This window comes from Oncorhynchus keta, chromosome 4, assembly GCF_023373465.1.
Source record: "Oncorhynchus keta strain PuntledgeMale-10-30-2019 chromosome 4, Oket_V2, whole genome shotgun sequence".
NCBI lineage: Eukaryota > Metazoa > Chordata > Actinopteri > Salmoniformes > Salmonidae > Oncorhynchus > Oncorhynchus keta.
Genome location: NC_068424.1, coordinates 55,993,896 through 56,007,130, shown reverse-complemented (window position 1 = coordinate 56,007,130; position 13,235 = coordinate 55,993,896). Strand labels below are relative to the sequence as shown.

General features: G+C 43.4%; 1 protein-coding gene across 1 annotated transcript in view; it reads right to left on the bottom strand.

Moving 5' to 3' along the window:
- Positions 1-3,514: 3,514 nt before the first annotated feature.
- LOC118379464 (ankyrin repeat domain-containing protein 50-like) overlaps positions 3,515-13,235 on the bottom strand; it is a 35,062-nt gene continuing 25,341 nt past the window's right edge. The window contains 3 exon segments of the mRNA XM_035766483.2: positions 3,515-6,145; positions 6,639-7,082; positions 7,085-10,209. Of these exon segments, the coding sequence (XP_035622376.2) occupies positions 6,642-7,082; positions 7,085-10,209 (3,566 nt within the window). The 3' untranslated portion in view covers positions 3,515-6,145; positions 6,639-6,641.

The following is a 13,235-nucleotide window of genomic DNA, read 5'->3' as shown; positions in this document are numbered from 1 at the left end:
ATCTAGCCTTGCTTGTCATTTCACTATGTTGATTTCCAGGCTCCTTCCATACTCATTCTCAGTTCCCTCATACACAGTAACAGTTTTTTGTTTCTTCTCCACAATTCGCCATTTGTCCCAGGGCCCTTCGACACCTAATATTTGTATTCGCTCGACGCAGTGGAAAACAGAGCAGAGAAGAGCACTGGTGTCCTGAGCTGAACCAAGCAACAGTAAGGGAGGATTATTTCCTGAAGAAAGTCGCCACTGGTAAAATTCACCAACTCCCTACTATAATCGCTCAAACGCAATAAGATGTTCATGTAGCTTATCAATATGCATAAATGCGCACGCTTTCCTATTCCTCAGTTTCACGGTTTGATAGCGAATGGTCTATTTGATAGATATTCAATCTCATTCCGTTGTGCACAATGTTTATAGCTGAAAGGGGAAAGGCAAATCTGTTGATGATTATTCCCAGCTGTCTCTACAAGATTCCAGTTCCCTTGTGTCCCACAGACATGAAAAAGAGAAGATATCACAAGCTACAGCATCAAATGCTGCAAACAGCAGTTTAATGTAGTCCTCTGTCTTGGCCACTGGGATGGTTAGGCTGTAATGAACTGCTGTTTATTTCCCTTGGCTTCATCTGTAATGACAAATTACGTCTGTGTGGTACAAAGGTACAGTATATGGGCGATTCACATACTAAAGGCCAGCCTTTCAAAAGAAATGTCTCCTCAGTGACAACACATATTCTAAAACTATTGTGAAGAAATGCCAGATATGAATGTTCAGTCATGAGGGTTATTCAGACTACAGTGAAACTAGGACACCTGTGTACATACTGGGCCATCGCTTCGAGCATCAAAGAGAACAGATTTTCTTTGGAGAGTCCTTTAAGGCTTTTTATCCACTTTTCTTGATAGATCATAGGGATTAGGTAACTTTAAGCAACAAAGGCATACGGAATATGCATATACTGTTATTATTTTATGTGAAATATTAGCATTATCTGCCTTGAGGCACCTGCTTTCAAAATAGAGTCATATAGATAGTTACCTTTATTGAACAAGGCATGCTTCTATCACTGCATATCAATATTTGGTTTGATGCTGCCTTTGGTCACTTCAGCAAGTGGAAAAAACACATCTAAAAAGTATCGCTTGGAAACAGTTTATTTTGTGCTCTGTTACTCATGAGGGCCAATTCATTCATTCCTCTGAAGGGTATCATCTCAGAACACAAGTCTACTTTCCACATTGCTTTTATGATTTCAGTCTTAACAAATGGTCGTTTAACGTCTTCTTTTACTCTCTGTTCAGTCACGTCCTTTGCCTTAAAACATTGCCTCATATGAAGAGAAACGTTCCCTTTCCCCAACGTATAATTCAGCGCCAGCTCCCCAGGTAATGAGATATGCAGCAGGGCATGTATTTAATGCGACTCTGAAGTTCATTTGCCACCTCCATCTGCAACATAATAAATCTCCATCCAGCATACGCAAATCATAACCTTTTCCTCCACTAAATTATTATCTCATTGCAGGAACGTTCAGCAAAATTCTAAATATGTATGATTATTAAGAAAACCCTAGCAATGGGAACCTCTGGCGATTTCAATTTGCGAACCAGACGGATAAAGTGTTATGCCTCACGGCACTTTTGTCGTAAAATAAATGAATGAGTGGACTTATATTTCCCATTGAGAGATTTCTCCATGGCCCCTACTCTTTACTGCTCCTCACCAGCTCCTACACTGTCTTTGCTGACAGGATGTACAGTATACTTCCTTACTCCAATCCAGCTCATCCACTAAATGTGTTTGTTTTGAAACACCACAGCAGCATATTGTCCCGTCACATGTCTAAAGATCACTCGTGAACAGACTGGCATCAAAACATGCCAGATGCGTCCATTTACCAAGTCATTTGAATGCAATATTACTTGAAATTGGTCTACGGAAAACAATTGGGCTCTGTTCAGAGGTTGTATTGTGAGAATCCACAAGGAGGAGAAACAGATGTGGACACTGGCAGAGTCCAAGAGAAAGAATCAACCATGGACACTCCTGATGATGTCATCACCAGCTGATTTGCTCATTAACACCCTGGTTGAATTCCCTTAACACATTCTATATGTGAGGACCTACAACAGAACTTCTTTATTACTGGCAGGGTGGAGATATCAAAGACCATGTCGCCCTTGTTTGTGGTTGGAAGCTCTGAAGTCCCGAGAGCAAGATTAGTCTCTTTGTTTTGATGGGCTCATTTCTGTATTACAGAATAGCTGGAAATTGCATCGAAGGCACAACTCCACCCCCCAACCCACAACAACTAAACCTATAGTAATTAGATTTGTATATTCTAAACCACAAAATAACACCATTTTCCTGTTCAGTCAATGCCTGGATGAAAAGGGTGCAACGATCGAAGTGACTTACTGTCAAAAGCATGACAACAGAAAAGAGAAATAACCATTATGATCGCCAACTTATAAAAAATAAACTGCTAATAACTGTTTTGATTACAAATGTTTGCTTCAATCTGCTTCATAATCAAGCATAATATCAACACTTTATTTATTTGGAAGTAGATTAAACATTTAATCGCCCGTGTAACATGATACCATCCCTGTGACCAGACCCCTCATGTCTTCCTATCATCTCTTCCTATGTGGTGAACAGAGTGAACCAGAGCTGTGATGGAGCTTGGCACAGCCCTCTGTTCCACTTCAGTTTGATCCAAGTGCTGCGATGCATGCAATGTCCTGGTTCGGCCCTCCGCCATCAACTGCATGGTGGGGAAAGATTGACAGTGTAGCCTGTGGTTATATAGCTTTAATAACAGGAAAATCAGACCCTATTCTTTATCTACCTTCTGCATTATGACCAAATGTCCACCCCACTGGGGGCTACTGACTCAGGCTTTTATTTGACTTCATCTATGCTTGGATAAGTTGGCTGTAAATAATTATGGTTGCAATACAATCTTTCATTTGAGTCAGATATCCACTACGGAGACTCGTTGAAAAATGTGAGTTGGATACATTTCAGTGTCAATTTGTCAGTAAAAGACATTATCCAATGAATCAACAGATTACCTTTGTATGTTGCGTCATACTGCTGACCTATGTGTCGTTGCTGAAGTAAACAGTAGAAAGCCATGTATTATATATAGATAACACAATTGACACAAGGCTCATTGGGAAATGACTATCCCAGAACGTGACATAGTTCTCGAGAGGATACAGTAATCAAGTCAATCGGTGTGTATATGTAGGCCTCACGAGATTCAACGCATTAAGGCAGGCAACAATGCCAAACCAGGCAATTATTTGACAAGAGAAGAAACGGTTGCTCAATGCTCAGGGATGCATGTAATGGCCTTCGACACGTAAGGTTATCTAATAGGGAACAGACTTGGCATAGTATGCATCTCTGTTAAGAGTCTGGTACAGTGGTTAAAAGGATTCATTGAGAATGTGGCGATTATTAAATTACAATAATGGAACAATAAGAGAGTCTAACTTCCAGCAGTAAAGCAAATATGTTTTATTAAGCACTTTAATATACATCAGAAAATTCGGCTTAACAGAGTACAGGAAATACGCTTTTTGAATGAAAAGTTCAATGTCCATGGTAAGCTATTTACAATCAAATTGTTTAGGGTCAATTCGAAACAATATTACAGACAACACAGGCAAGACAAGTAATGACAGTTTGATAGATGGCGAAACAAGTTTGAATACTCGTCCAGAATTGATCCTAAAATGTTTCCTTTCTACCTTCATACTGTAGCACACCTTCATGCTGTACTGGAGAGCGGAGGGCTGTGACTTGGGCTTTATACCGTATGTGTTTGTGCATGCGACAGCGGTCCATTTTTTTCTCTCTCTCTTGGCACAAAATTGCTCACTGTGAACATTGTGAAAAGCCCTGCAAAAAAATATGACACGCCAATGCTCACACAGGCTCCACATAGTCCATTAGAAACACATGTTTCCAATCCGAAAGCACCATCTCCAGGACCCTCCCTTGCCAGGGGAGCCAGAGCTGGGGCAACTGATCTGCAGCCGCTCGGGCGAAAAAAAAAAGAAGCTGTTTCAACTTTGGCATGATAGGCATACATTTCAAACAATGCCTAAATAACATCATATTATTGAAGTCTACTAGTAGGTGAAGTCGTGACAAGTGAACCGTAAGCCTTTTTTGTGTCTTGCCCCAAAATATACTGCAATTATCAAAACATAGCCACACTACAATAGGGGAAACAAAGCTTGAATTAAGTTTCTTGCATTGCGAGTTATATAGAATTCTGTCAACGAATGCATTCACCCCGGCTTAAGCTTGAGACATTTGCATTCAGCACCAAACTCTGTAGTCGACAGTATACTAACGGTTATTTTAATCAATTTAAATGCACACAAAAACAAATTCAAAGTCCCACAGGGACTAAATGAAATCACATTGGTTTAACATTTTCATCGAACTCTCCCCCTTTAGGTACTGTATCTGCAGTACTACAATACACATAAAAAGAAAATAGAATTAAGACGACCAAAATGGAGTCCAAAATAACTGTAGGATTTTTTTTGAACACAGCACCATGATAGAGCTTACAATACAAATGAAAGTGGCTTTTTCCTAAATAAATATGCTTGATTATACTTGTATAGCAAATTGCCTTAACTATTATCATATTACACACAGCATAGTCTACATGACCAGAAGTATGTGGACACCTGCTCATCAAACATTTCATTCCAAAATCATAGGCATTAATATGGAGTTGGTCCTCCCTTTGCCGCTATAACAGCCTCCCCCTCTTCTGGGAAGGCTTTCCACTAGATGTTGGAACATTGCTGTGGGACTTGCTTCCATTCAGCCACAAGAGCATTAGTGAGGCCTGGCATTTAGGCCTGGCTCGCAGTCGGCATTCCAATTCATCCCAAAGGTGCTGAGGTCAGGGCTCTGTGCAGGCCAGTCAAGTTCTTCCACACCGATCTTGAAAAACAATATCTGTATGGACCTCACTTTGCATTGACATGCTTTAACAGGTAGGAAGCACAGAATTGTCTACAATGTCACAGCATTAAGATTTCCCTTAACTGGAACTAAGGGGCCTAGCCTGAACTGTTTTCTATTTAATGAGGCAAGTCAGTTAAGAACAAATTCTTATTTTCAATGACAGCCTGGGTTAACTGCCTTGTTCAGGGGCAGAACAACAGATTTTTACCTTGTCAGCTCTGGGATTTGATCTAGCAACCTTTTGGTTACAAGTCCAACACTCTAACCACTAGGCTACCTGCCACCACATGAAAAACAGCCACAGACTATTATTCCTCCTCCACCAAACTATAGTTGACATTATGTATTGGGGCAGGTAGCGCTCTCCTGGCATCCACCAAACCCAGACGAACTGACTTGTTGGAAAGGTGGCATCATATGACTGTGCCATGTTGAAAGTCACTGTGCTGTTCAGTAAGGCCATTCTACTGACAATGTTTGTCTATGGAGATTGCATTTCTGCGTGCTCGATTTTATACCCCTCAGCAACAGGTGTGTCTGAAATAGCAGAATACACTCATTTGAAGGGGTGTCCACATACCTTTTTATATATAGTATATGCTTAGCACACTGAACAAAGTTAACACCGATTATTTGGGGTTTCCAGAAAGACAGAGTATCAACGCGTGCAACATTATCCCATGTCATCGATTATCTTGATGTCCCTCTGATCTGATGTGACGATGAACTCAGTGGTAAATTGCTGTTGGTGTGTATGATTCCAGGACAAAACAACACACACAAAATATATATATGATCCTTTTGAACAATTAGTTTGAACCACATGAGCATAAACGGGAGACTGAACAAATGCATGTTTGTCATTCTCTTTTTAAAAAGTGCATACACTGCATAAATATCAATACATTAAATTAAATGATAGTGTGCATGATTACACTGAGAAGACTGTAACAGATGTAGGCACATTGAAGTATCAGTTCATGTAAGCCTTGTGCAGCGATCAACATTCTTCCCATAGGTTTTCTGAGGTGTTCCACTTGAGAGTGGAAAACAATTCAATCGGTTCTTATGCGGATGAACATAGTTGCTTTGGCACATTCCCTCCGATGTCTGCATGACGATATTGCATTCAAGACATCTGAAACGGCAATGAAAATGATTTGGGTTTAGTGCTGAGTTGGAAAACATCGTAGTCTTCTTGGCCAGAAAAGGACATTCTTTGAAATGCATCAGTCATGTTCAAGTCTACTAATGATAATAGAATATTGACAGGACATTTCCATACAGTGCTTCCAGTAGTGGTGAGTGAGTCATTAGATTGTATTTTAATAACAACATACTGTATCAGCAACGTGGCAATCAATCATACAAGTAATATACAGACATGTATACTAGTACACGGGGATTCTGATCTTCAGCCTTCATCCCATCCCTGCATGTTGTTAACTAGATCTTCTATCTTCAAGATGTAATGAAACCATTTGAAACCATACTGAAAATAAAGCCCGTCTGAATTGATCATCTACTTATTAAATCATTAATAAAACAACTGTTGAACACCAGAAGAACTCTAGAGTCGGTGGTTAATGCTTAGGAAAAAAGCATGACATCAGATTAGTTTAAACCCTTACCAGCTATAATGGAGTCTCCTTTTTGTAGTTAAACCCAGGGTCAGATCCTTCTATCTGCAGTTTCAAGACTTGTTTAAGGCTTAATTCAGTCTCCCCTATGGGGTAGTTCTCCAGAACGTCCTGGTGCCCTCTATTCTGTACAGTCCTATGGACAGAAACCCTCCCGAGGAAAACCTGATTGCCCTGAAGATGGTAGTTGGGGTTTGTCATAATGCCATTTCGCTTCTTCTCTGCAATGCTCTGCTGTTGGATGAATAACTGCTCTTGGGTCAGTCCCACTTCTGGCTGGGTGGAGCCACCAACCATGATCTTGCAATGAGGATCTTTCACCGCAATGCTCGCTACAGACTTGTTGAGCGCAATCCTCTTATCAAACTGGGTCATCTCATATTCTAACACTTGACCCTGGGTTGAGCCAATGCTCTTGAGCCTTTTCTTGTCTCCAGACCCCCTTTGCTGTTGAATGTGGTATTTTCGGTCTTACTCCCTTTGGTCGACTTGAGACCTGGCTTAACCTGAGCCCAGTCAAATTCACTCGGAGAGCCCTGCTGATGTCCAAATTCACTCGGAGAGCCCTGCTGATGTCCAATGGACTTGGTGGTGGAGGAAGGTGAGACGATGGATTGTCGGCTCCGACTGCGAGGCAGAGAGTGTTGCTGGATTTGCTCTGTGAAGGTCATTCCGTGGAAACTATCTATCGGCACAGTCTGTGCAGTCGCTGTGGACGAGGTGGTTCTCAGTGAGGAGTTCTTAGAACTCTTGAGGGAATTATTTGAGAGAGACAACTTCTGTCTGTCCACGGTAGAGTCAGGAGATTCCGAAGGGGAGCTGAAGGCGTGGACAGGACCGTTCTGTAAACCACGTCCCGATGACTGCATATCTCCAGCTCCTGTGCTGCCAGAGCTGTTGGATTTTATTGTGAGGGAGTGCATTTTCCCAGACACAGAGAGTGGGATTTTCTGTTCCATAGTGTGTACTGGCGAAGGACTACAGCCATTAAGACTCGAGGCCCCATACTTCTCAAGAAGTTTGATGATCATTGAATGCCCCCCTTTTGCAGCCACACGCATGGCTGTGCGTCCAAACTGGTCTGCGTGGTTGGGGTCAGCGCCATGCTCCAGAAGGATCTGCACTACATCTCTGTGCCCCTCTTGGGCAGCAATGCCAAGCGCTGTTGCCCCCTGATTACATGTATTATCCACGTGAGTGCCATTGTTAATCAAGAACTGCACAACGTTTGCGTGGCCTTGCCAAGCCGCTGACTGGAGGGACGATCGCTTCTCGTTGTCACAAGAGTTCACGTCGGCATGATAGTTGATCAGCATCCTGACCATTTCTACATGCCCTTGCCAGCAGGACACATGGAGGGCCGTCCTTCCCTCTGTGTCGCTGACTTCCACATTGGCCCCATTTTCCAGGAAGTACTCCGCCATTGCTAGCTGATTCTCAAGTGCCAATATGTATAATGTTGGGCGTCCGTCTGCGTCTTTATAATCTATATCAGCACCATGACTCAGCAACAGTTCAACAATATCCCTGTGGCCTTCCAGTGCAGCTGCCCTGAGAGAATTCCTCCCATCGTAACCTCTCTGGTCGATGCAAGACTTGTTGTCCAGAAGAATGTGGACAGAGTCATAGTGGCCCTCTTGCGCAGACAATATCAGGGGTATTCGACCATCATTATCCACCTCTGTGCATCGGGCACCTTGCTCAATGAGGGCATCGCATACTTGCCGGTGACCCTCGAATGAGGCCATGTGCAATGGGGTCCAGCCTGAGTCATCTCTGTGATTTTCATCTAGCCCTCTGTCCAGCAGAGTTCGGACCACCTCTACATTCCCTTGAGCGGACGCTATGCTCAGAACAGTCCTTCCTTCACTGTCGATGCTGTCTACAGCTGCACCCCAGAAAAGCAGGGTATTGACAACAGAGGCATGGCCCATGGACGCTGCAGCAAGGAGAGGCGTTCGGCCATTGTTGTCAGTGTGATCCACGTCAGCTCCACCTTCCAGCAGCAGATCAACTACGTCCACATGTCCTTCATAGGCAGCCACAAGGAGGGGGGTCATGCAGTCTTTGTCGCAGTGGTCCACCTCTGCACCCCTGTCAATGAGGAGGCTTACGACAGAGGCATGACCTTTACTGGCAGGCACACAGAGAGCAGCAACTGAGAGGGCTGTCCTTCCGTCCGCATCTTCATGGTTCACCTCTGCCCCGTGTTCCAAGAGGTGCTCTACGATTTCTCTGTGCCCCATGTATGCCGCTGCAATGAGAGCTGTCCTTCCTTCATTGTCTGCTTTGTTGACTTCTGCTCCGTGTTGGAGGAGGTTCAGCACGATGTCTTCATGGCCTCCCCAAGCTGCGGCTCTTAAGGCGGTTCTGCTGTCGGCATCAGCACAGTCAACTTTGGCACCGGCGTAGAGGAGAGCAGACACCACCTCCGAATGCCCACCCCAGGCTGCAGACCTAAGGGCGGTCCACCCATCGTGGTCTGTGTGATTGATGTTTGCCTCACAGCCAATGAGGCAGTTGACCACCTTAATATGCCCTTGTCTTGCAGCAAGAGTAAGTGCTGTTTGTCCATGGCTGTCCACCAGCTCCATGTTGGCTCTTCTGGATATGAGAAAGTTCACCACATCCAGGTTTCCACTGTACGCAGCATTGGCCAGCAAAGTTCTGCCACTGGAATCACATTGGTTCACAGAGGCCCCATTGTCTAGCAATGTCCGAATGGAATCCTCTCTCTCCAGTGCCTGCTGCACTATGCAAGAGGCATGGTCGTCCTCGTTGTTGACATGAGCCCCAGCTTTGACCAGAAGCTGCAGAACCTCCTGTTCTTTAGGTATGGAGGTGGAAAGAGAGTCTTTAGTCGGTGTGCCATTCCACACCATCCAAAGAGCCAGGTTGAAAGGCTCTATCTGCAGGTTGGATTTGATCAGATGCAGGGCAAACTCCTGCACCTCCAGCGGTTTGAGCTGCTTGGCCCTGCAAGTGTAACTCATTGCCATCATTCTATGTCCCTCTGCTTCATTACACAAGTACTTTTGGGTACAATGCTTAACATCCAGGAGCCACTCGGCAAAACTGTAGTGAAAGAGGATCTTAGTACTTCTGAGGCCATCGATCAACAACTTGGAGAGGATGTCCAACTTCTTCTGAAAGTCCTCCATGGTGAGGGCCATGTTTTTGGTCCAGACAGCATAGTAAAGCTCCTTGACAGTAAGCGGCCTGCAGGTGGCGAGGATCACGTTGAGGATGGGCTGGACTTTGGCAAACTGCTTCCGGACAAACAGCCTTTGGCAGAGCCACAAGTAGAGGCCATTGAGGGTGCCGGGGATGTCACGGATCTCTCGCAGCATGATGAAGTTCTCCACCACCCCGTCCAGCACTCGTTCCAGGTACAGGAAGCAGCCACTGCTTTTGATGTGCAGCTGGTTGAGCATCTCGGCCGTCTCCTTGGTAAGATGCTGGCGAAGGGCCTCCTCCTGGTCGAGTCTGTGGAGGATGTACTGCTGCACGTCCTTGACGATGTAGGCTTTACGGAGGTCATCCAGGCTGATTTTACGGAAACCTAGAAAATAGAGAAAAAAAAACTATTAGTTTACCACAAACTTTTATTTCCGCCAACTTCTTCCCACACATTTCCAATATTAATATGGCAGTGTTACAGTGTATCAGAGTAATAAAGAGCGGGTATAATTAGTCTTTACACTGAATTTTAGCACTCATACGAAGATAAGTAATACATTTTCCCATGGTGACCTTAAATTCTCAGAAAGACGTCTGACCTTCAGAATATAGTCACTCCATTTTCCCATTGATCTTTTACCTTTGAAAAATTATATTACATCAAGCTTCCATTTCCTAAAGCAGAGACTAATTAGTGGCAAAGCCATGTTGTTAAAATAAAACCTTTCAAAGGAATTGAGAGCATGACCCTGGTCTCTGGCAGAGTAATCAGTTCAGCATCGATATGGCAGATCTTTTGTGAAGGACTATGGAAAACAAAGCTGCTGTAATTGTTGCTCTAAAGGGGTATTTGATGCATAAGGCCTTTGATTATCATAAGAAAACACAATACATTATCAGTCCAATACATTTAACCAAAGACATATCAATAATATTGTAAAATATACTGCACAATAATATAAAACGCAACATGCAACAATTTCAAAGATTTTACTGACTTGCAATTCATAAGGAAATCATTCAAAAGTTCATTAGCCCCTAGTCTATGGATTTCACATGACTGGGAATACAGATATATATAGATTTTTAAAAGGTATTTGTGTTGGCCACAGATACCTTAAAAAAAGTAGGGGCTTGGATCAGAAAACAAGTCAGTTTCTGGTGTGACCACCATTTGCCTCATGCATCGCTACACATCTCCTTCGCATAGAGTGATCAGGCTGTTGATTGTGGCCTGTGGAATGCTGCCCCAGACCTCTTCAATGGCTGTAAAAAGTTGCTGGATATTGGCAGAAATCATACTGAAACATGAGGTGATGGCGGTGGAAGAATGGCACAACGATGGGCCTCAGGATCTCGTCACGGTAGCTCTGTGAATTCAAATTGCCATCGTGTTCATAGCTTATGTCTGTCCATACCAAAACCTCATCGCCGCCATGGGGCACTCTGCTCACAATGCTGACATCAGCAAACGGCTCTCCCACACAACGCCATTCATGTGGTGCGCAGTTGTGAGGCCGGTTGGACGCACTGTCACATTCTCTAAAACAATGTTGGAGGTGGCTTATGGTAGAGAAAGTAACATTCAATTCTCTGCAACATCTCTGGTGGACATTTCTGCAGTCAGCATGCCAATTGCACAGTCCCTCAAAACTTGAGACATCTGTGGCATTGTGTTGTGTGACAAAACTGCACATTTTAGAGTGGCCTTTTATTGTCCCCAGCACAAGGGACCTGTGTAATGATCATGCTTTTTAACTAGCTTCTTGATATTCCACATCTGTCAGGTCGATGGATTATCTTGGCAAAGAAGAAATGCTCACTAACAGGGATGTAAATGAATTTGTGCACAAAATTTGAGAGAAATACGATTGCTGTGCGTATGGAACCTTTCTGGGATCTTCTATTTCAGCTCATAAAACATGGGACCAACACTTTACATGTTGCATTTATATTTTTGTTCAGTGTAAGTAGTTTTGGAAAATAAAGTATGCAAATAAGACTCTCTTATACAATACACATCAAAATCCTTAAAGCTCAGGGCCCAACTAATTCATTAAAGCTCAGGGCCCAACTAATTCATTAAAGCTCAGGGCCCAACTAATTAATTAAAATGACCTCTTCTCACATACCTCAGAAACATGCATTGAGACCTGTACTGTAATATATTTGAGAGAAAAGCCACAAAGTAGGTAACATCTGGGAGACATTTCCATTTTATAGTACACCAATGGCCATAAGACAACTCTACTGCTTCACTCATTAACAGACTACATGCACAGACCAGACCTTTAGAAAGAAATCACCATGGGTCTTAATGAATGACCCCACTAATGTGCAGTAGCAATCCTTTCCCAGATAGGGAAAATGAGCTCCATGCCAGACGGCTAACAGACATGTAGAGGGAAACTTCCTTCATGTTGAAGCAGTTAGCTCAGGCTACACACCCAAGGGCAGGGGAAGCATTTCCGCATAGATGCATTTACTGTTCCCATGGTCTTAGGCCTTCTGGGGAAACAAGAGACTCGTTCAATGTTGACATATTTCTCAATTCTAAACTAGCCTCCTGCTGTGGGAAACGGGTGTTAAATTCCTTTCTTTTATCTAATTGCCCGAGATCATCAAAAACAAGCCACTTCTAAATGTTTCCTGAAGAAATGGGCTCGTTCCCTGCTGCCTGGGTTAGGGTGACCGGGTTAATTAAATGAAGGTACCTTAATAAATAAAACAAACATTGCAACGTAAGGATCTGAGAGGATTCTAGACAGAGACTAATGACATCGTTTAGACACAATCAACATGCTCAGAATCAATCAGTGCCATTAATACTACAAACTGGGTTGGTTTGATTGTCTGTGCACAAGTATCACAAAGCCTGTGGCATTGTGCCCTCCATTAATAAGACTATGAAACCTTATCCAACACAGAGGCAGTGGAACCACACCTGTAGGTACACGAGGCACACCCCTCTAATCATTGTCATTGTAGCTTTCGACACATGAACCTGACAGTACTCATACATGTGCGATAAACCGATCCTTGAGGAATATAAAACGTTTCATGCAAGTCAGGGTTAATTACGTTCTACATTATAAAATGCTATTCCTAATAATTACAAACGGCTATCTGTGGTATAATACCATTCCATGCTATAACAGAAACGACACAAAACAATGCAGCTAATCTGTCCTACATAATGTAGTCACTAATAACAGAGTACAGTAGGATCACCATAATATTACTTAGAACCCAATGACCCAAAGCCTCTGTGTGTCAGTCAATGTTTTTAGCAACAGAGTATTTTCCACTGCCTCTTCCAGGCCCTGTGGCCTCCTGCTCCACCTCAGTCTCATTCTCCGCTAAGCATTCGGGATCCCTCCAGCGGAGACAGGAAACCCACCGCCCGAG